Genomic DNA, 23,686 nt, shown 5'->3' on the forward strand with positions numbered 1-23,686 from the left:
CTCACTCCCAAACCATCCCTTAGGATTACGGTATTCCTCTTCAATCATTAGTAAGAGATTTTAAACTTGATTTTCATTAAAAATGAATTTGACTCAAAATAAGGAGGCCATAGAGACTCTTTTTTTATTCATTTGTCTCGAATTTCGTGAAGAACTCCATTCCCTCTCCCTCGTTACGAACAAAAAAATAATGATGATCACCAGTGGCGGATCCAGGATTCTAGCATAGGGTGGTCCCAATATAAGACATCCAAAAACAAATTATGGGAAAATAACATTAAAAAGTTAAACATTCACTTTTCATCCATAAATCATGGTAAAAACAACACAAGAAGTTACAAAATTTAAACATTTTTTTTTAACAAACGATATCTACACCGAAGGGGGAGGAGGTGTCACATCCCGGCCCGGGGTCCATCACATCCTGGGCCCGCTCCACCACCGTAGCACGATATTGTCCGTTTTGGGCCCCGACTACGCCCTCATAGTTTTATTTATGGGAACTCACACGAGAACTTCCCGGTAGGTCACCCATCTTGGGATTGCTCTAGCGCGAACTCGTTTAACTTCGGAGTTCCGATGGAACCCGAAGTCAGTGAGTTCCCAAAAAGTCGTGCTAGGATGGGATGAGAATATACATATAATGATCACTCCCCTTGGCGATGTGGGATCTTACAGGGGGTGAGCTTAGCCTCATAATAGGCTAGTAATAATGTGGTTCGGATTCGCCTTTGGTAAGAATCGAACCTAAAACCTCTTACTTACAAGTGAAGATGAATATCACTAGACCGTAGTAGTACTAAGTGACCTTAATTCCCTTGTTCTCTTACATTGATAGTTTTCTATCTATTACGAAATAATAAATAAATAAAAAAGTATTTTCTTTGGCAAGAAAAGAAGATAATAGTTCTCTAAAATCAGTTATTTTTTCTATTAAATTATCTAAAACATGGGCAACTTCCAGAAGAAAAAAAAAAACGAATTAAAGGTCTTTAAAGTTAGTGGGCTTTTATCACTCTTAAATTTGATAGCCCATAAAGATGTTAATTGAGACATCCAAAACGACAATGTGGAAGTAGAAAAAAAAAAGTCAGCGTCTCTTTCATCTTCCTCGTGAGAAAGCTGCTGGAGCCCTGCAATTCCTTCACCTCCTCCATGGATGGATCAGGTTTTGAATGGACTATAATATTATTTGACAAAATAATTGCCTTGGCGTAGCCTATATAATCTTAAGAGTAGATCTCTCCCCCTGCCGAAACATTTGGAGGGTTCCCAGAGGACCTTCATGGGCGTTTTCCAGCTTTCGGGTGGTCCTGTGACCACCTTGATCCCTCTTTGGATCCGCCCCGGATGATCACCATTGTTTTAGTGTAGATAATAACGTTTATTAAAAAAAAACAAATAAATAGAAATTATACACATTTCTTGCATTATAAGAAATGAGCCCCATTCCCTAGAGTTGATTTTTCACACCTATATTTTTTCACGCACACTCTTGTTACAAACTACAACAGATCAAAAGAAATAGTTGGTTGTTTTTCATTTTTCTTACGAAATACAATATTACAAAAACTTCTTCATTTTCTTACGAATAAAATATCACCAAAACTGTGTGTGTATGTGATACAACCCATGATATATTGATATAAGGTATTGTTGGAGGAGTTTTTTAATGTGCCGAAACACTTATCAGTACACTAACTGTAATATATAATTGATTGCATATTTAAAAATAAAAGTCTAACTGATTGTATTATAATACTTAATGTATTGCTCTGTTTCGGAAACTGAAAATTTTATTAGAATTGTAGTGACTATAATTGTGGTCACCAATAGTCAACCCACGTAGACGGTCAAACTACGAACTCACATTTCACTCTATCGCAACATCTAAACGAAACAACGCCATGAGCCGGAAGAGAGATAAACCCTACTTCTCCCGCCACGCCCCCTACTCCGGGTCCAAACGCCGCCGTCCCCTGCCTCCTCATCCGGAACCCGAAACCGAGCATGACTAGCCGACTTACAAGCAACCGCCGCTGCCGGCTCTAGTCGTAACAGGTCTCACACCGGACTGCTCTGTCTTGGACCTCAAGTCCCGTTTCGAGATCTATGGACCCATCTCCCGCATCCACATTCACCGGGACGCGGTCGGTTACGTCACCTACCGCTACGCCGACTCTGCTCAAGCCGCCATCGCCGCCTCCCTCGTCCCGTCATTCGGCATCACAATCGAATCCAACAAAGTACTAATCTTTCGCTTCAATTTCCCCAAAGAAGCTTTCTTTTTACTATTTAATTTCTGGGCTTTCGTATTTCTGTTGAAATTTGGGGGTTTTGCTGCAGTTGCAGGTGCTTTGGGCGACGGACCCGTGATGGGTCGTCGGCAAGTTCGAATCTTGTGAGGGCGGAGGTGCCGCTGAGGGGGCGCGGCAGAGGGAACAAGCTTGCTTCTTCAATAGTGAACCCCAGAGGCGGCGGCGCTGCTGGTGTTGATAGTTCTTCGTCGGCGTTGGATGCACCTTCTAAACCTAGAGAAATTGTTGCATACGATGATATTCTGGAAAACTATTAGCTGCGTTTTGGGATTTGGAGGGTTTAGTTTTGTAAACTGAGCAATGGGTTTAGTTCATAGACATAGGATTATGGAAGAATCTGTAGTGGGTATGAAGTTGGTTGAGTTAGCAGCCATGTTGTGAACGTTGTTGTAGGGTTTTGGACCCATCCGGATCCTAACGGTGGAGATTTTGGACGTATCTCATTTTACTTCTCACACATCCTTGATAATTTCTATTAGTTGATCTTCTTCAATTCATTTGATCTGAAGGTTGAAAATTAAAAGATGTGTAAGAAGTAACATGGGGTGTGTAGATATCACACCCCTTTTGGAAATTCTCATATCGTAATATTCATCGTACATCGTGCAGTCAGAAATAATTTGAATATTTTTATTTAAAATCAAACATAAATAGTTCTGAACAAAAAACTGACCGTATGATATTTAATAAACGGTTAAGATATAAAAATCTTTAGATATAAAAATCTTTAGGATCTCTACAAAGAAGAACCGAGGATCCGGAGAGAATCCTCATCCGTTGTTGTAGGAGGCCGTGCATATCTTGGAAGAAAATTTTTACGGGTCTATCCAAGCCCAAGATGCTTGAGTCGGAGCCCAAAGAGCCCAAACGATGAGAAATTTAATAGAATGACAGAAAGCAGAAGTCATTGAGAAGGAAGAGCATCAGGGCACCGTAGTAATGGAAGAGAGTGAAGAAAGCAGAGTAGCAAAGCACGACGAAGAAGGAAGCAGCGAGCAACAGATATGGAGTTGGGGGGCAGGAACGGACGGGCAACTGGGCACGGGCAGGCTACAGGATGAGCACCTCCCTCAGCTGCTTCGCCTCCCTTCTCTCGCCCCCGCCGCCGGATCCATCTGCTCCCTTGCCTGCGGCGGCGCTCACGTTCTGGCCTTAACCTCAGGTCTCATCCTTTCCTTCTCCGAATACTATAAAACTTACAAATTTTCTTCTTTCTTAGAAAAAAACAAACATCTGTTGCAGGTGGGAAGGTGCTGACATGGGGAAGGGGTACGTCCGGTCAACTGGGTCATCCTGATACGGTCAACAGTCCAAATCCTAAGTTTGTAATGTCTTTGAACAACCTCTTCATTACTCATGCTTCTGCTGGTTGGAACCACTCCGGTTTTGTTTCAGGTACATTCTGGCAGTTGATATGTTTCACACTAGCGGTATTCTACTTTGCTCTAACCAATGTGGCTATGCCGACGTCCGCTCTCAGGCAGTTGATATTTGACATTCTGTGGTGGAATATGTTAGTGAATCTCTGATAATTTTACGCCTGTTTGTATCCGTCTCGAATCGAAAACCAAGTTAGATTTTGCCCAATAGTCGAATTTTTCTTCTTTTGCTGCGTTGTGTTTAAAACTTGGTGGCAACTTGAAGTGTGGGGCTTCTTGACTTATTTCTGGTTCTCGGAATTTTCTCGCTTGTTTTCAGATGCAGGAGATCTTTTCACGTGCGGAGATGGCTCGTTTGGTCAGCTCGGGCATGGTGATTTCCAGTCGCATTGCTATCCTGTCAAAGTCTCCTTCTTTGTTGATAAGCACGTGGAGCAGATAGCATGCGGGATGCGCCATTCGCTTGTTTTGGTGAAAGGTAATTTGTAAGGTTGATCTTGTATATTTCTCGCTGACCCGAGCTTTAAGGTAGAGATGCTGATTTATATGATGTATATGCTTTACGACATGCTTAAAGCTTTGCATTTTTGTATTACAACACGAAGGATATCCATTTATTCAATATTTATCCTATTAGTTCAAGTGTATGATGTTTCTCAAATCAAGTATGTTGCTGGTGTTTCAGGAGATGAAGTTTATGCGTTTGGTTCGGGGAAGCGTGGTCAACTGGGTATCTCTGAGGAGAAGATCAAATTAGTTAATATTCCTGAACGAATTCATGGATTTGACAGCGTAAAAATCACTAGCATCGCTGCAAATGGAGATCATAGTGCTGCGTTATCTGGTGAGGCCAACAGACTTACTCTTTCTTGATTTGGTCGTATAACACAGATGATATTGCTTCTAACATGGATGCCGAGCTTTGAAATCTTCCAGTCCATTTAAAAGCTAAGAACTTTCCATGCCAGCCACGCTCCAATTGAACGCTATTCGCCTCAGTAATTTAGTTTTCTGATTGCCGTTTTCTTTTCTTGCCTATGACATTAGCTGATGGGCATTTGTACACTTGGGGAAGAGGGTTCGGTGGCATCTCAAGCGCTCACTCCCCACAGCGTTTATCTACATCGTTCTTGTTTACCAAAGTTGCTGTTGGATGGAATCATTCTTTGGTATTGACGGGTATGGGCATTCATTTCACGCTATAACGAGTTCCGTTTATTCATTTTTTTTCTTCCTTTTACCTGGTGAAAAGATAGCGTCGTTATGTAGCAGCCTCGAATATATTTTAAACAGGTGGAGAAGTTTTTATGCTTGGTGGAAATCACCATGGAGTTCTTAGTAATCCTGAAAAAATTACTCCAATAAAGCACTTAGCAGGTAATGCCCTTGATCCGACCCAAACAACACTCGCATAAACTTGACATATCTGAATGATCATCGTACATTTGTACTAGAATTGTGATCGCTGCTGATTGCGTGTGTGATTCTTTGCACAGCGACAGATCGGAGGGAAGTTGTCCTGGAGAAAGTCCCCGACCTCGAAGGGACTGGAATTGTGCACATTGCATCTGGAGCTGAGCACTCTGCTATTGTGACCGAGGATGGAGTGATTAAGACATGGGGTTGGGGTGAACATGGTCAGCTTGGCTTGGGAAATACAGATGACCAAACGAGTCCTCAAGAAGTGAGTTTCGGCCACAGATTTCGGAAAGAAGCGGACACAATCGAGATTTACTGCGGTAGCGGGTTTACAATTGTCGTAAGAACTTCACGTCGCTGTTCTCAGACAGATTAACAAACCATTTACCCGAGCTTTCGAAACAAGAAGCGCTGCAGAGTGATTGTCGAGATGGAAAACTCCTCATTGAATTCCTTATCACAATTAAAAAATTCGGGTTTTACATGAAAAAGGAAAAACGACACCATGTTACGTATGAAGCATGACATAAAAGAATCACGAGTTAAAATCTACTGCCTATAATGTTGAATCTGGGGAAGAATTGCTGCTTGTTTTCGATGAATATCCCCTTACGCTTGCTGGGGGACCTCTGTTGTGTGTGTTATGTTATGATCAGGACGTTGTTTTCGTATCCGTTGTTGCGAACAATTGGGCGTAGGGGATCAATCCGCCATTTACCATCGACAATGAACTTGATCTGAAATGCAACATGATGAAAACATTAATCAATGGGGTTCTAACGTTGTAAAGACTCGACCACATAATAACACTATTTACTTGCCTCGTATCTGCCCGGATACAATTTAAGGCACAAAGAGAAGATTCCTGTACGCGACTTCTCCATCTTTCTCTGCAAGCAACCACCACAGGTAACAACATTTGTATTACAAAAGCAAGTAGAAGACTAAATGCTAAGAAGCATTACCACAAAGTAGTACTAATATTTCCGAAAATGCGGGTAAATGCAAGTATGAATACCTCATGGAACAAAAAAATACATGCGCATGGTAATATAACTGTTAGGAGTCTGTGACATATGGCATATTTCTGTTGCTTCTGTTAGTAATAGTTGGATGAGAGTTAGTTGGGTGGGTTGTTTGTTAGAACTCACTACATATAACGAATTGTAAAGGAAGTTGAGATATGAATGAAATTGTGAATGTTCTATGTTCTCTGTATTCTCTATGTGCAATCTCTCGAAGACGTAGCTAGGTCTTAACATTTGGTATCGAGCCAGACGTTTTGATCCTACCAAATCCTTCGCGTTTGCATGTCGCGCAAGTCATTGCGAAAAACCATGGAAGCTCGCGTTTCCAGTTTGGAGTCGAAATTCGACGACGTCAAGAATTCCCAAGATGAAATCAAGTCGACACTCGCTCAATTGCAATCGATGATGGCACGTTTCGCTGGTGGGTCGATTAGAGAATCATCCGAGGCCACTATGGGCGATCCCCAATTTCAGAATCCGATGAACCCTAATGTTGCTCGTCACGAAATTGGGCAGAATTTCAATTACCAACCACGACCACCGTTTTTTAAGATGGAATTTCCAAGGTTCAATGATGGGGATGATCCGCTGGGATAGATCTACAAGGCTGAGCATTATTTTGATTTCTTCAATATCGCTGATGCGCAGAAGGTCAAGCTTGCGTCCTTTCACATGGAAGGGGAAGCACTGCAATGGTTCCAATGGGCTCGATGCCTTACCAACTATCCTTCTTGGGTGGAATTTACGAAGATTCTTTGTCATGAATTTGGTCCTTCTGCCATGGAAGATTCTGCTGAAAGCTTAGTCAAGTTACGGCAAAAAGGTACACTCAGAGACTATGTTCTTGAATTTCGGCGGCTGACGAATCGGACAAGAGATATTAGCTTGGAACTTCTTCGTTCTTGCTTTATTGGTAGGTTGAGACCTGAATTACGACATGATGTTAAGCTTCTCCAGCCCAGGAACGTCCTTGAAGCTATTGCTTTTGCTCAACAAATTGATGCCAAAATCACAGAATTAAAGGTCAGATATTTCTATAAGCCTCCTGCCCTGCAACCTACTTTTCGTTCTCCTGCACCACAGCACACTACTCCTACTCTTTTCCCTGATACTCATGTGAAGAACAACACTGTTAGGAGACTGACACCGGAGGAGGCAGAACATTGTAGAAAGAATGGGTTATGTTTTCATTGCAAGGAGAAATTTGTTAGAGGTCATATGTGTGAGAAGAAACAATTGCTATTAATTGATGTGCAAGATTCTGTGTTTGACATTGATGAAGAACTGGAAATTCAAGAACCTGAAATAACCGCATGTGCACTTTTTGGTACACCTGCTCCTCCATCTATCAACACTATGAAGGTTTCTGGGTTAATCAAGAACTGTCCTGTGACTATATTAATTGATTCCAGCAGTTCCCACAACTTTGTGGATTTGGGATTGGTTAAACGATTGCGAACACAATTGGATACTAAACATCTGTTTTCTGTCAAGATTGCGGATAGAGGTCGAGTCGATACAAAAGGCACCTTAGCTCAAGTTTCTGTAAAAATTCAAGATTTCCACTTTCTTACCGATTTATATGCTATTGCCTTGGGGGGTGTGATGTTGTTTTAGGCATTCAATGGTTGAGAACTCTGGGGCCTATTTTGTGGGATTTTGACAAGTTATGTATGCAGTTTTGTAAAGACTCTAGGACCTATTGCATTACATGTCCTGAAAGGGTGGGTTCTAACCTTGAAGATGTTTCAGCTTTGCAAATGCAGAAAATATTACACCAAGATACTACAATGGGTGCAGTCCTATATCACTTGGAATCAGAAACATTGGGTCTACAAAACTTGGAATCACAGACTACAAGTTCAAAATTCTTGAATCTCACAGATCAGCAACAGTATGAGTTGAAGGCATTATTGGCAGGGTTTGACACCATATTTGCAACCCCAACTACACTTCCTCCTCACAGAGTACATGACCATCGAATTCCCTTAAAGAAGGGTAGTACACCACCTAGTAGCAGGCCTTACAGGTATGGTCCAGTGCTAAAAACAGAAATTGAGAAGTGTGTGACGGATCTTTTGGAGGCTGGATTTATTAGAGTAAGCAATAGTCCCTATTCCTCTCCAGTTATTTTCGTAAGGAAAAAAGAGGGAACATGGCGAATGTGTATGGATTATGGGGGTCTCAATGGTATCACGATTAAAGATAAGTTTCCTATACCCCTTATTGATGAGTTACTTGATGAGTTGTATGGTGCACAGTTTTTCTCTAAATTGGACTTACGGGCAGGTTACCATCAAATTAGAATGCATCCTGATGATATCGAGAAAACCGCCTTTCGAACACACGATGGTCACTTTGAGTTCTTGGTAATGCCTTTTGGTTTAACAAATGCTCCAGCTACATTTCAGTGTCTTATGAATGATATCTTCAGACCGTATCTCAGGAAATTTATCCTAGTATTCTTCGATGACATACTAGTTTATAGTTCTTCTTGGGATCTGCATTTGAAGCATCTGCGAGTAGTTTTCGAGACACTGGCCAAGCACACTCTATTTGTCAAGATGTCTAAGTGTGCTTTTGGAAGAACTCAAGTGGAATATCTTGGCCACATTGTATCAAAATCTGGAGTTTCAGCCGATCCTACGAAGCTTGAGGCCATAGCTAATTGGCCTATACCTACTTCAGTAAAAGCCTTACAGGGTTTCCTTGGGTTGACAAGTTACTATAGGAAATTTATACCTCAATTTGGGAAGATCATTGGTCCTCTCACAGCTCTTACAAAAAAGGATGGTTTTAAGTGGACAAATGAGGCCACTGCAGCCTTCAACACCCTTAAAGAGGCTATGCTTTCCCCACACGTCTTAGCTCTTCCAGATTTTAGTAAGCCATTTGTGATTGAGAGTGATGCATCGGGACATGGTATTAGGGCAATATTACAACAAGAGGGTCGACCAATAGCTTTCACTAGTAAAGCCCTTTGCCCAAGAAATCAATCACTTTCAGCTTATGAGCGGAAAATGTTGGCCATTATTCATGCTGCTCAAAAGTGGCAATCCTACTTGGTGGGCAATCATTTTGTTATTCTCACAGATCACCATAGCTTGAAGTATTTTTTTGAGAGGAGAGCTCATACACCATTCCAACAGAAATGGATCACTAAGTTACTTGGGTTCGACTATGAAATTCAATACAAGAAGGGGTGTGATAACCAAGCTGCTGATGCATTGTCTCGAGTACATTATGATGTGGATCATTCTGCACACTCCAGTGTTCTCAATGCCATCTCATACCCTTACTCTTCTTGGTTAGATGATTTACGGAGGCATGTGGAGAAAGACACTTGGATCATTGCCAAGTCTCAGCAGGTGTTGCAATCTACGGCTGATGATATTCCTCTGACTTCCTTACGGTTCAATGTGGATAATGGATTCTTGAAGTACAAACACAGGATTGTATTGAGTCCATCAAGTTTTTGGTGAGCAAAGGTTTTTGATGAACTTCATTCCAGCCCTGCCGCGGGCCATGAGGGGTTCCTTAAAACATATAAGAGGATATCCCGATCATTCTATTGGGAAGGGATGAAGAAGGACATCAGGGAACGGGTCGCAACATGTGCTATATGTCAACAAAATAAGTATGAGACTTTGTCTCCTCATGGTCTCTTACAACCATTACCAATCCCAACTAAAGTGTGGTCTGAAATTTCAATGGATTTTATAAATTCCCTTCCACCCTGTAAGGGTAAAACTGTGATTTGGGTTGTTGTTGACAGATTGTCCAAATATGGCCACTTTCTGGCGTTAAGTCATCCTTATACAGCTTCTCAAATTGCTCAACTTTTTGTTGACAACATATTCAAGTTACATGGTATGCCACAATCCATTGTCAATGATTGGGATCCAATCTTCATGAGCAAGTTTTGGAAAGAGTTCTTCCATTTGCAAGGTTCTGCATTTTGTTTTAGCTCGGGGTATCACCCACAAACCGATGGACAAATTGAAGTTCTCAATCGGTGTCTAGAAACCTATCTCCGATGTTTTTGTAGTTTGCAACCCAAGAAATGGGTCAGTTGGTTGTCTTGGGCAGAATGGAGCTACAACACTAGCTTCCATTCTGCTATTAAAATGACCCCATTTGAAGTTGTGTATGGTTCTGCTCCTCCTGTTATTCCCGCTTATGAACCAAGTACAACTACGGTGGAATCCGTGGACCAGTGTTTGCAGGACAGAACCAGAATTTTATCACTGCTGAAATGTAATTTGGAACCTGCTCAATGTCGAATGAAAGTCCAAGCTGACAAGAAGATGACTGAAAGGGTTTTTGAAGTGGGCGATTGGGTTTACCTTCGGTTGGTTCCTTACCAACTTAAGTCCCTGGCAGCTCATTCCTTCCACAAACTTCAGCCTCGATTTTTTGGGCCGTTTTTGGTGTTAGCTAAAGTGGGCAATGTTGCTTACAAAATTAAGCTTCCTGATCACTCCAAACTGCACCCTGTGTTTCATGTCTCTTGCCTGAAAAAACATCTTGGAGGTACTGTTCCAGTTTCAGTTCCTTTACCAGTGTTGACAGATGATGGGATATTGCAGGATGTTTCGATTGCAATTTTGGATCGCAGAATAGTTCAGAGGAATAACTCGGCTATAACGGAAGTCTTGGTTCAGTGGCAGAATCACTCTCGAGAGGATGCTACTTGGGAAGTCTACCACGACTTGAAACACCAATTTCCAGAGATTGTTCATCTTTGAGTATCTTGTTTTGACTGTCAGCATGCTTAGTTGACTATTCGCATTGTATTGTCGTTCCAATTGTTGTTTTTGTGCTCTGTAAGTTCCGTTTTAAGGGGGGTATTGTTAGGAGTCTGTGACAGATGGCATATTTCTGTTGGTTCTGTTAGTAATAGTTGGATGAGAGTTAGTTGGGTGGGTTGTTTGTTAGAACTCACTGCATATAACGAATTGTAAAGGAAGTTGAGATATGAATGAAATTGTGAATGTTCTATGTTCTCTGTATTCTCTCTGTGCAATCTCTCGAAGACGTAGCTAGGTCTTAACAATAACTTACCAATCTTTTAAAGTATTTCCTCATCTAATAATAAAAGCTAAGTAAGAAAATAAATGAACGAGTGGACGAAAACATGGATCCACTAATATTACTTGAGCCTAACCTAACTGATAAATTCAAGGGAAGATCAGACCTGGGTCGTCCAACCATCATATGATCCAGCTATGAGAACTTCTGAGGCTGAATTCGGCCAAACTATGCAAGCAGTACGAAGAAGTCGTAAGGCCCTACGAGCATCATTAATCCTCTTTTGTTTCTCCTTCACAATCTTTTGCGCTTCGCTGGTATGGTTGGGTAAGATGTCAATGGTAAAGTAAGTTATAGTCTTGTAATTTAACTAAAATAAATTGTGCATACATTATTGCCATTGCCATCTTTCCTTCCAAAACAGCCAACTTTGCACGTGTTGACCGCAACTTGTCCTGGGCATGCATAATCTCATTTTCCTGAAACTCTAAGGCATCTGAAAGCTTCTGCACATCTTCAGAGGAGCTTTCATGACCCTGATGAAAAATATAGACGAGTTTAATAGGATGCCCCAAATCCTCCAAAACATTATCACAGCATGAGAATGCTGCTCGGCAAAGAAAACGAAAGTGAATATATTGTTAAAATTTTGGAGTAAAAAGTACTTTCAAAAATTTCATACAAATTTACACAACGAAGACTGATCATCCCCACCTTCTGTGTTGCAGCATCATCAGCTTTAGACCTCAATGAGCGGAGTGCGGAGGAGAGCTCTGATTCAAGGTGCTTAATCCGACTACGTATTTGTTTGTGATCGATCTCTTTCTTATCAGAATCCAGTTTAATCCCTAGTTCATGAAATATTTCATCTCTTGAACCATCCTTTGATAGTCCCATTTTATCATATGAAAATTCATCAGCTGTACATTACATACATTTCATTAACAATCAAAGGTTACTTGAACCAAACCATTTAATCATAAAGCTACTTAAAAGTGAAAATAATTAACTATAAAATACCTTCAAAATCACGATACGAAACTCCAGCCCTATGGGTGCTCCAAGTTCTCCACGTGTCAGGTCTGGGTGAGTCTCTTAGCACACCATTGTTTAAAAGAGAACTGCTGTGGTTAGGCCTGTCTCTTGAATCATTAAGAATGGCTTTGGTGGGGTTTAATGATGCAGGTCTGCAGCTTCTAACAAGGCCAGCAACTGTCTTTTATAATGTAACAAGCATCACGTTATGTTTTAGAATTTCTACATGCAAAGGAAACAATCACATCAAACTCTTAAAAATAAATTATTTTCACGCAGATACTGTAATGGTGACTGCCCGCATAAAAGTTATCCTCTCTTTCAAGCTGCAAATGAACTTGACGGTGAAAAGGCCAAACTATAGTTAAGGTTTCATTAACGCATGCTGATAAATATAATTTGTTTTGTTTATATGTTACCAAATCCTAAAGAAATATACCAAATGCAATTCGACTCTCAAATATCTATCATCATCTTACCACCATAAAGGAATATAGAAGTACATCTAAACTGAAAACCAGAGAAAATTTCAGGACTTTGCATAATGCTTGCTCCTAGAATATTACCCCACCAAAAGACAATCAATTCAAAATAACTTAAAACCAACTTACCACATCAGCGGAGGAAGCACTGCCTTCTTTCTCTCCCAAAGTAAATGCAAGCGTCAAATTTCTCTGTTTCACCAATCGATTCAATATACCCTCAACGCCAGTATTGTCCTCTGTTGTAGCAGCTTCTCTACACAAAACATACATTTGAGTTGATTCCCCTTCCCAAAAAAATATTCATCGATTCGATTGTTGAAATATAGCATCAATAAATAACGAATATCTTGTCATCACCTTTTATTTTGGATAATAAATCTCATCCACACAACCTATGGTGCACATATTCAATGAAAATTTTACAATTTAAAGTGGTTCTAAGTCAATCTATTGGTCCAAAGATACAAACATTTTGCACGTCTCTTTCCAAATTAAAGACAGAGAAAACAAACAGAACAATTATACCATGGAATATAACAAATCTAAAAACTTCAACAAGTTTCAATTATAACAGAATTCTCACAGTGATGATCTACCAGCCGACGAGGCTACTTGAGAAGAATCATCAAGAATGGAAGAACCCACGCCGGAAACCCCAATTTGACTGCTGCTGGAGGCACCGCTGTCGAATTCTTTTGCCATTGTTAAATCCCAATTCTTAAAGTTGCTTTCTTGAGCTCTCTCTTCTTCTTCCAAATCCCAACCCAACGAAAGCCAACCGCCTTTCTTCGCAATAGCATCGACCAAATCTTCTCTCCCAGCTTCCAGCAGCTCCTTCTTGCTGGGAAACGCCCCGGGCTTCTTGGAGCTCTTCATGAACTTCAGAATCTCAGCTTCCAAGTTGAAATCATCCCCCTCGCCATCCCAATCTTTACACCGCCTCGCAAACCCAGAACACCCACAATACAACCCGCTGTAATCGTACCCTTTTCTTGACTCAGAAAACCCTACAATCAAAGAAAACCCGCTCATCGGGTGAAGCCGCCGCCGCTGCCTGGCTATGGCTCTTGAATTGACGACGAAAAGAATCGAGGGAGAGGCGCGAGGGATGAAGTTTGGGGAGGAGCGGGGCGGCGAGAGGAGGTGGGTCGCGGCGGTGGTGTAGGAGAGCATGGCTTAGGCATTTCGACGAACAGTTGGAGGGTAAGGTGGAGAAATGGGAAAAAGGAGGGAGGGCGAGCGAAGCAACGAACAAAACCACCGAAAAGCGTAAACGGCCATTAAATGCGAAAGGATGCGAAATAAGCTGATGATGTACGAATTTAAATTTTTAGAGTAAGTGTTCTATTTTTTATATTAAAAACAATTGTTTGCTGATTACTGTGACAGATATTTGGGCGCGCAATGTGGAAATTTGGAGAGAGAGAGAGTGTGTGTGCCATTAGCTCGCGTTTGCTCTACGTTTTAATCGTTAATGCATGGTGGATGAGGTTAAGAGGACCGAGGTCTTTTTTTTTATTTTTTATGAGAGATTCTTTTTTGAAATCGAAGGTTTTAATGGTTTTTAAATGTTGTTATTATTCTTGAAATTTTTTGTCATTGTCATATGACGTTACTGATTATGTGAAAATATCTTTTATTAGTTAAGGATTTTGATGTCTTGTCGTTCGTGTATATGAGATAGATACAAGAAAATTTTGTGTCGACTAAAATGGTTTCATGTGGAACTTGAATTCAAAAGGTCCCCCGTTGTGGTGTGTCTTAGTCCTTGGGCGTGGAAGCTCCTTTCCAAAAATTTATCAAGTAAAAGGGGTTTATGTTATAGGATTAATTCCAACTAAACTTGCATGTTCGGTTAGTAAAGTCTCCTAATAAAAGCAACACTTTATTTGGTATAAAAGATTGGAACAAAATGTATAAGTTATTATTTTCAATGAATGTTGAAAGTGGATGAGAATGGATTTTCATTTTGAGGGGAATAGAAGAGAATTGGACATGAGGGAAACTTCTCCTTTCGAGGGTGCATGGACACCACTCGATGTGCCATGTTTATGCGTCGTTCTCCTTTCTAATCATATCTTTTTGAGAGGATTAGAATTGATTTCTTAACGAGTAATTAATATTCTGCTTCCAAGCTGGATGCAATTTATTGATTCATTCCCTCAACACCTTAGAAAAGTAACTTATCTATTATACTTCAATGATTTCTACCAAATGAGAAACAATAGAAGAAAAAAATATCGCTTATCAATTGTTTAATATCTAGTGTAATAATAACTAAATGTAATAACAATTCGGTTTATAAATTTTTTGTCCCTTTCAAAATGCGACATTCAAGTGTTTTGACTATGAAATAAAGTTTTTAGGAATTTATTTACCCTTAAAACCGAGGTTTGGAAATTATGGTCGCGTACAAAAAGTATTTCTGAATTAAGCTAGTGGGATCGAACATCATGTCTAAAATTTGAAATATATTTGGATGCTATAAGTAATAATTAAGAGGAAGGTGGTTACTATTAATAAACTTATTAGGAAATTTCGAAATTTGAATGCTTAAAACACAATTAGTTTAATTCATAAGTTTGATTCGGTAGAATCCAGGCTCTGGATACTAAATTAAATTTTGTATATCTAGGCTTAAGTAATCGATTTTTTTCCAGGGAAAAAAGGTAAATAAATCGATTAATTTGGATAAAAATATGGCTGAATGCTCAATGGATCAAGGATTTGAGGTATAAATAGTTGAGAGATGGAAGATTTTGGCCAATGTCCACAGGTTAATCAGAAACCAAATTACAAGAAGGATGATGGGGGATAAAAGCAACTCTTTCTTGTCCCTCTGCTTTAGAAAACGCAAATGCGACTCTCCGTCCTCGAAGCCATTGTTGCAGCAAAAGGATGAAGATCTTCATCAATTACTAGATCCAAACACAACCAAAAATAAGTTTGGATGGAAAGCCATGCCTTACATCCTAGGTACGTTTCTCGCTTTCTCAAGAAATTCTTCATCTTACCGGACCCCAAGTATAGAACACTTGTTTAATATCATGATAAATGTTGTACACTCGTGATATACAATATATTTTCAATGACACAAAAGAATTCTCATAACCGATTCAGGGCCTATATATAAAATGTAGAACCTATTCATTTAAAAACGAGCCGAATAAAATTTGATCTTACGATTAGCTAGATCGAACCATGATCCAAAAAATTAGAATCGAACTCAAACTGGCTCATCAGGCCCAACCCTTTTTACATGCCTAATATGGCTTGAGTTGCCTAGTTCGGATTGGATTCCTAGTATCAAAACCGGAAGATGCCTGCCTTGTTGCATGGGGGGCACGTGTCCGTCATGCCCAAGGTAGGTGGCTTTTCCTTCACCGAATATCCCCCTGTACACATATAATAACGTCCATCATCACACTCCTCCAAATTAATATCAGACCTAAAGAGAGAGAGACCAGAGAACAGATGGCGGGGGATAAGAAGAGCAGCTGCAGCAGCTCTTTCTTGTCCTTCTTCTCCCCCAAACCCACATCAATAAACCCTTCTTCTTATGATAACCACTCTTCTTCCTCCGAGCCATTATTATTGCCACAAAACCATGACCAAACAAGGCCTGAGTGGAAGTCTATGCCTTACATCTTAGGTGTTTACATATGTGTGTGTTTTTTTATTCTTCTGAATTATCCGATCCAAATCTAAAAAATAATTGCAAGAGGAGAAAATAAATGTGAAAAACCTTTTTCTTTTTTCTATTTTTTTAATATATGCACATTATTTTTCATATTCTTTCATATTTCAACTGTTGAATTAAATAAATTAAAGAAGATCAATTGTAAAATATTAACAAGGTGTGTGAAAAGTAAAAATGAATATATGAATTGAACTATCAATTTTTTTTTTATATATGACTTTTATTTTGTGTGTGTGCAGGTACTGAATCAATTTCGACGATGGCAACATTTGGAATGACAGCAAATTTTATGGTGTATTTGGTGAGGGAGTATCACATGGAGCAGGTTACTGCTGCCAACATAATTAACATTTGGATATGTTCCTATTGTTTATTATCAATTGTTGGTGCCTCCATTGCTGATATTTATCTAGGCAAATTTCTCACAATTGCTTTCGCTTCCTTAGCAACTCTTACGGTACACTAAATTTTCTTAATCTTCTCAATTAATCACCATTTATTTATTTTAATCATAGTTATAATCAGCTTAATTAATTACCCATTAATCGTTGATTAGGGAATGGTAACAATAACCCTGACAGCCTTAGTGCCACAACTGAGGCCTCCACCTTGCATCCTTGATGATAGTCTGCAATGTGTCTCCAGCGCTACAATAACCCAGCTGGGTTTCTTGCTTGCTGGGTTATGCTGGCTGGGTATAGGAACTGGAGGAATTAGGCCCTGCAGCATTCCATTTGGGATCGATCAATTCGACTCGACCACTGTGGAAGGAAGAAAATCAGTGGGTAGCTATTTGAATTGGTACTACACTTTATCTAGTTTGGTACTTATGATCAATCAAACCCTAGTTGTGTACATTCAAGACTCTGTGAGTTGGTCACTAGGGTTTGGGATCCCTACCCTGCTCATGTTATGTGCGATTCCCTTGTTTTTAGCGGGGTCTAAAATTTACTTCTACGTGAAGCCGGAAGGAAGCACATTTTCCAGCTTTGCACATGTTCTCGTTGCGGCGTACAAGAAGCGGTGTCTCAAGCTTCACAATGACGAAAGGGTACGCGGAGTTTTCTTCGACGCTTCACCAAAGGTAGACGGAAAAGGAAATGTAGTACAGTCCAAGCTCCTCCTCTCAACAGAATTTAGGTAAATATCTTGGATAATTATCCGTCCACAAATTAAAGCTTGTAAACTTTGTTGCGTAATATATGTTTTAGTCCAATGATTTGAACCGTCAATTTTGGCTTACCTTGCAACATTGTTGCAAGAATATATAAGTCCCCAAACTCAAGTACAATTAACTAACTAAATTGCATTGCATACTCATACTAAATCCATTGCTATTTTGGTGGCTCAGATTCTTGAAGAAAGCCGCTTTAGTGGTGGACAATGAAGTAAGCGATGATGGGTCTTGCGCAAATCCATGGAGGCTGTGTAGCATCCAACAAGTTGAGGAGGTAATATGTGTTGTAAAAACTCTCCCAATATGGGCTTCTGGTGCCATTTTCTTGATTGCATATGCGCAAGAAGGAACATTTGTAGTATCACAAACCCTAAGAATGGACCGGCACATTGGACTGAATTTCGAAATGCCTGCTGGGTCAATCAAATTGATGTCAATGATGACAGTAATTATCAGTCTCCCATTGTATAACCGTGTCCTACAACCAGCCATAAGAAAAATCACTAAGCACGAAGATGGACTCCCGGCCCTGCAAAGAATAGGAATCGGGTATTTCTTCTCGATTCTATGCATGATGGTGGCCGGACTAATTGAGCAGCGAAGAAGAGCTTTGGCCACGTCACAAGATTCATCAAACGGGATCGCAGCCATGTCCGTGTTTTGGCTATTTCCACAGCAAATATTGCTTGGTCTTCTTGAGGTGTTTGGCACTGTTGGGCACATTGAGTTTTACAACAAAGAGTTTCCTGAGAGCATGAAAAGTATTGGGAATTCTCTGCCATATCTTTGCTTGGCCGGGGCTACTTATTTGAGTAGCGTGGTGGTGAGCATTGTGCATAGTGTTACAGGAAAGCATGGTCAGCCCAACTGGTTGGACAATGATATCAATGTCGGCAGATTGGACAATTACTACTTCCTGATAGCTGGTTTGGGGGTGGTGAATTTTCTCTATTTTCTATCTTGTGCTCGTGGATATACTTATAAGGCTAGTGTAAAAGCAGTAGAGAGTGTAGAAACCAACCCTATTGTCTAAGAAAGCAGTATACAACTATTAGTCTATTACAATGTATTTATCTCTATTTGTAAATGAGAGATTTTATAAAGAATGACAATTTATCTTTATTTGCAAGTGGGAGTTCTCATAAATAAAACAATTTATCCCTCAGATTTAAGAATTTATCCTTGTAACCTGTTGGTTTTAGAACAAGTTACTATATATTCTTGGCTGAGTACATTCAGTGATTCACACCATCGAAGTTTGTTTCAGTTCAAAGTGGGCGGGTTGCGGGATTTCAATTGTTTTACATTGCAACCCGATCGACGTTTTATAATGCGACGATTCCCACTTAATCTCGAAACAAAAGTCATTTTTCACTCCTATTTTCTCCCCTTAGAGTCAATTATTTATAGCCTTTAGATTATTACATAAATCAAAGAAAAATCACAAGACATAAATAAAATGATGAATACAAAATGAAAAAAAAGCGACTGTGAAAATCACTATGATCTATCTCGAAAACTGACCTTGATATGGTTAAATAGTTTTGGGGGTGATTCTTACAAGATCAAATCTTCTACACCTAAAATAGATGTGGCCTCTGCAGCCCCTATAATTGAATAATACGTGTTTCTAAACTTAACTTTTCTTAACTTTGTTTTCATAAACTTAATGTGTGTCAAACAATGATTAGAGTCACGAAGAGACCACACCCATTTTGGTTGAAGAAGATTTGATATCGATTCTTACACTATAACATCAGCAATTCCTCACAAAAATTATAATTTGATCAAACGTCAAATAATGTAAGAAAATTGAAACCTTATAACTTCTCCCTAATTTTAGTGGTGTGAAATATACTTAGTATTAAAGGTCGTACCCAGTGCACAAGACTCCCGCTTTACGCAGGGTCTGGGAGAGGTGAATGTCGGCTAGCCTTACCCCCATTTATGGAGAGGCTGCTCCCAAGTCTCGAACCCGAGACCTACCGCTCATGGGCGAAGGCACTTGCCATCGCACCAAGTGCGACCTCTAAAATATACTTAGTATTGATATTTTAATTTTTTAAAGGAAAAATTAGTATCCGGTTCCTAGTTCTTACTGTTCATTGACTAAGACCTTATTAGTTCTCAAATTTTGATTCAAGTCCCTAACATTAATGTGATAATGAATTTACATGTTTATTATATAATTTTTTAATATAAAAATTAGTAATTAATTTAGGGTTTAATACTCACACCTCTATTAAACTTCTAATTAATTTTCAATTCAAACATTTTCAAAATAATAAAAAATTAAATTAAATTAAGTTTGTACCTATTAGTTATATATATATATATAAAGATTCTCAATTTTTTAATCTTAAATGTACCCATTCATATAATTTTTCAATTTTTTTAATCATCAATGTACCCATTCTCATATATATCAATTTGTTATATGTAAAATGTACCCTTTTTTAATATAAAATCCATTCAAATTTTTTAATCCATGTTTAAACTTATATGGGTACATTCTTTTTCATTGATTTGAGAATGTATCCATGTTTTGGTACAATAACTTTTTTTTTAAATTTTGGTTAATGTACCCATACATATATGTATACACACACACACAATATAATAGAGAGTATAATTTATATTTTATTATTCTTAATCCCATAAATTATGGGTTTTGTTTAAAATCTCATTAATATAAACAATTACAATTTTCAATTTTTAATTTTTAATTTAAAAAATATAGTAACTTACATTATTACATTAATGTTAGGGACCTCAATCAAAAACTAAAAACTAACAAGGTTTCAATCAAAGAATATTGATAACTAGGGACCGCATCCAAAGTATCCCTTTTTTAAATTACTATTATTAGAAGGGAGAAAGGAAAGCATTTGAAACTATCATAATAATTTTGGGCAGAGTGAAGTTTCAAATTCAAGACGTAACTCAACAACCTATCTACTAAAATATTGAAGCACATGCGAAAACGATCTTTGCCTCTAGAGGGCTAAAGCATATATATTGGAAACTGGAAAGTTTACTTGGTATGTGTCACCAAGTTTGTCTTTGCCTCATGATTAATGACCAAAAGAAAACTGCCCTCTTTTCTGTTCAGAGATGCCTCAAGAGCTTGACAAGTCGGTATGAAAATATGGAAGCTGCCTTCATGCATGGGGGGCACGTGCCCTTCATCAGTTCCCCGAGCTTTATTTTGCCTGTATATGTGCTTAACCAGAGTCCTAATTAACACGACTGAGAGAGAAAGAGAAGAATGGCTAGGGATAAAATTAAGAACAGCTCTTTCTTCTCCTTCTGCTTCATCAGAAAACTTAAACTAGCAAACCCTAACTATGATCAGTCTCCATCCTCAGAGGCATTATTGCCTCCGAACGGTGACCATCTCCACCGATCTGATTCGAGCACAGTAGTCCAATCAAAGCCCGGATGGAAGGCCGTGATTTACATCTTAGGTGTAGTATATTAAGATATATATGAGCATTGTTATTTACAGAGAAATCAAAAGCTACAATTGGGAGGTTTTTTATTTTTTATTTTTTGCAGGAAATGAATCAATTGAGAAGATGGCATCATATGGGCTGACAATAAACTTCATGGTGTATTTGGTGAGGGAGTATCACATGGAGCAGGTTCCTGCTGCCAACATGATTAACAATTGGGCATCTTCCTGCTTTTTATTGACAGTCATTGGTGGCTCCATCGCTGATATCTACCTTGGCAAATTTCTCACCATTGCTTTGGCTTCCTTTGCAACACTTCTGGTAAAATTAGCTAATTTATGTAGCATAATTTTTTAGTTTATTTATGTAAGATTAATTAATCATGATTAATTAGTTTAGGTTAAAGTTAATTAGCAAGTTAGCAATTACATTAGCTATTTTTGGTACCCTACGTCTCAGGGTTTTCTATCTGTATGTTACCATGGTGCATTTTTTTCCGCCACTGTGCTAAAGCACGATCTACAAATGTTGCCATGACTATGAGGTATATTTACGGTGGCTTTGATCCTGACCGATTCTCTCATCCTAACATTTAACAATTTAACGCACTAATGCTATCTTTTGTCAAAAAATAAAAATAAATAAATAAAAAACAAGGAGGTCATGGCAACATCTAAAACTTTTAGATATATATGTTTCTGTCTTTGCAATATGTAGTCTTCTTATTTCTTTTGGTGCCAACGAAATAAAAATCAAATTTGCAATTACTTTTTTCTTCTTTTCTCTTTCTTTGATTTGTTAACAGCTTAATGAATATCCAATTAATCTCATGATTAGGGGATGCTAACAGTAACCCTGACAGCCTTTGTGCCACAACTGAGGCCTCCACCTTGCACTCTTAATGGACAACAACAGCAATGTATCTCCAGCACAAAAACCCAGCTGGGTTTTTTGATTGTTGGGTTATGCGGGCTGGGTTTAGGAACTGGAGGAATTAGGCCCTGCAGCATTCCCTTTGGGGTTGATCAATTTGATTCCGCCACCGTCGAAGGAAGAAAATCAGTCACTAGATTTTTGAATTTGTATTACGCTATATCTTGTATGGTAATTTTGATCAACCAATCCCTAGTGATGTACATTCAAGACTCTGTGAGTTGGGCATTAGGATTTGCAATTCCTACCCTGCTCATGTCATGTGCAATTCTCCTCTTTTTTGGGGGGTCCAAAATTTACTTCTATGTGAAGCCGGAAGGAAGCACATTTTCCAGTTTTGCACAAGTTCTTGTAGCGGCATACAAGAAGCGTCATCTTAAGCTTCACAATGATGATAGGGTTCACGGTGTTTTCTCCGATGATGATTCATCAAATGGAAATGGACGTAGAGTACTCAACAAGCTTCATCTCTCAACAGAATTTAGGTAAATATCTCGAATAATTCTCTAGACTCTGAAGTGTACTGTCCACATTTTCTCCCGTGCATCATCAAATGATGCGGACCGTCATCACTATTTGCCTTACCTAACTTAATTACATTCCTGGGTTATTTATATGACTAATTTTCACTTCTAAATTGTTGGCTTCCAGCTTCTTGAAGAAAGCTGCTTTAGTAGTGGACAATGAACTAAAAGATGATGGGTCTTGTGCAACTCCATCGAGGCTATGTAGCATTCAACAAGTTGAAGAGGTAATACGTGTTATGAAAATCCTCCCAGTTTCTCTTTCTGGTGTCATCAGCTTGCTGGCCCTTGCCCAAGAACCAACATTTGTAGTATCACAAGCCATGAAAATGGATCGTCACATTGGACCGAATTTCGCAATCCCTGCTGGATCGGTCAAAATGATGTCAATTATGACGCTCTTTATTTCCCTCACGTTGTATGACCGTGTCTTACAACGAGCCCTAACAAAGTTCACTAAATGTGAAGATGGGATCCCACCTCTTCGAAGAATAGGAATCGGGTATTTCTTCTCTGCTATGTGCATGGTGGTGGCGGGACTAGTTGAGCAACAAAGGAGAGCTTTGGCCACATCACAAGCTTCATCGAACGGGGTTGTAGCCATGTCAGTTTTTTGGCTATTTCCACAGGAAATGTTGCTTGGACTTTGTGAGATGTTTGGCGTTGTTGGACTCCTTGAGTTTTACAACAAAGAATTTCCTGAGACCATGAAAAGTATTGGGAATTCTCTGCTCTATCTTTGCTTGGCCGGGGCTAGTTGTTTGAGTAGTGTGACGGTGAGCATTGTGCATGGTGTTACAGGAAAGCATGGCCGGCCCAACTGGTTGGACAATGATATCAATGCCGGCAGATTGGACTATTTTTACTTCCTGATTGCTGGTCTGGGAGTGGTGAATTTCTTCTATTTTCTGTTTTGTGCTCGGGGATATGCATACAAGGCTAGTGCAGAAACAGTAGAGAGTTTAGATGAGAGCTTGGGGCATCCTTTGGTTTAACCATTTTTCTTGTAAACCACTAAACCTAATGGATTTCTAAACCCATGTGTTTAGTTGTATAATTAAATCCATAAATCAACTATATTTAATTGTATATGCACGTATGTCTAATAATTATTATTATCACATAGAGATAAATTTAACGCTTGGCCACTGATAAATTCATACCTTAGATTTTAACATCGGCTAGCAATTGATTTAGAAAAA

At 39.2% G+C, this 23,686-nt stretch overlaps 4 protein-coding genes and 1 pseudogene across 5 annotated transcripts; 4 read left to right on the plus strand and 1 right to left on the minus strand.

The window, feature by feature from the left end:
• The first annotated feature begins 1,894 nt into the window (after positions 1-1,894).
• Positions 1,895-2,761, plus strand: LOC126608156 (uncharacterized protein At1g27050-like; annotated as a pseudogene).
• Positions 2,762-3,208: 447 nt separating this feature from the next.
• LOC126608155 (ultraviolet-B receptor UVR8) lies at positions 3,209-5,697 on the plus strand. Of its 2 annotated transcripts, none has more exons than XM_050275958.1 (7): positions 3,209-3,480; positions 3,561-3,713; positions 4,017-4,175; positions 4,383-4,541; positions 4,745-4,876; positions 4,991-5,074; positions 5,194-5,697. In XM_050275958.1, the coding sequence occupies exons 1-7, from the start codon at positions 3,258-3,260 to the stop codon at positions 5,490-5,492; spliced, it is 1,209 nt and encodes a 402-aa protein (XP_050131915.1). In that variant the 5' UTR covers positions 3,209-3,257; the 3' UTR covers positions 5,493-5,697. The 2 variants fall into 2 exon arrangements, with proteins under 2 accessions (XP_050131915.1, XP_050131916.1); XM_050275959.1 differs by having other exon boundaries at positions 5,200-5,697.
• On the minus strand, positions 5,539-14,137 carry LOC126608154 (protein PTST homolog 2, chloroplastic-like). Its single transcript, XM_050275956.1, has 8 exons — positions 13,279-14,137; positions 12,822-12,948; positions 12,196-12,391; positions 11,890-12,095; positions 11,566-11,711; positions 11,342-11,489; positions 5,938-6,006; positions 5,539-5,853 (listed from the first exon to the last, which is right to left on the minus strand). Exons 1-8 carry the CDS (start codon positions 13,866-13,868, stop codon positions 5,758-5,760), a joined length of 1,578 nt encoding a protein of 525 aa, XP_050131913.1. The 5' UTR covers positions 13,869-14,137; the 3' UTR covers positions 5,539-5,757.
• A 1,365-nt stretch (positions 14,138-15,502) lies between these two features.
• Positions 15,503-18,615, plus strand: LOC126607832 (protein NRT1/ PTR FAMILY 2.13-like). Its single transcript, XM_050275545.1, has 4 exons — positions 15,503-15,671; positions 16,635-16,852; positions 16,952-17,535; positions 17,747-18,615. The coding sequence occupies exons 1-4, from the start codon at positions 15,503-15,505 to the stop codon at positions 18,603-18,605; spliced, it is 1,830 nt and encodes a 609-aa protein (XP_050131502.1). The 3' UTR covers positions 18,606-18,615.
• Positions 18,616-20,840: 2,225 nt separating this feature from the next.
• On the plus strand, positions 20,841-23,494 carry LOC126608736 (protein NRT1/ PTR FAMILY 2.13-like). The gene is made up of 4 exons (XM_050276738.1): positions 20,841-21,039; positions 21,131-21,348; positions 21,865-22,445; positions 22,612-23,494. Exons 1-4 carry the CDS (start codon positions 20,841-20,843, stop codon positions 23,477-23,479), a joined length of 1,866 nt encoding a protein of 621 aa, XP_050132695.1. The 3' UTR covers positions 23,480-23,494.
• Positions 23,495-23,686: the final 192 nt, after the last annotated feature.

The sequence above is a fragment of the Malus sylvestris genome, chromosome 16 (genome assembly GCF_916048215.2).
Source record: "Malus sylvestris chromosome 16, drMalSylv7.2, whole genome shotgun sequence".
Taxonomy (NCBI): Eukaryota; Viridiplantae; Streptophyta; class Magnoliopsida; order Rosales; family Rosaceae; genus Malus; species Malus sylvestris.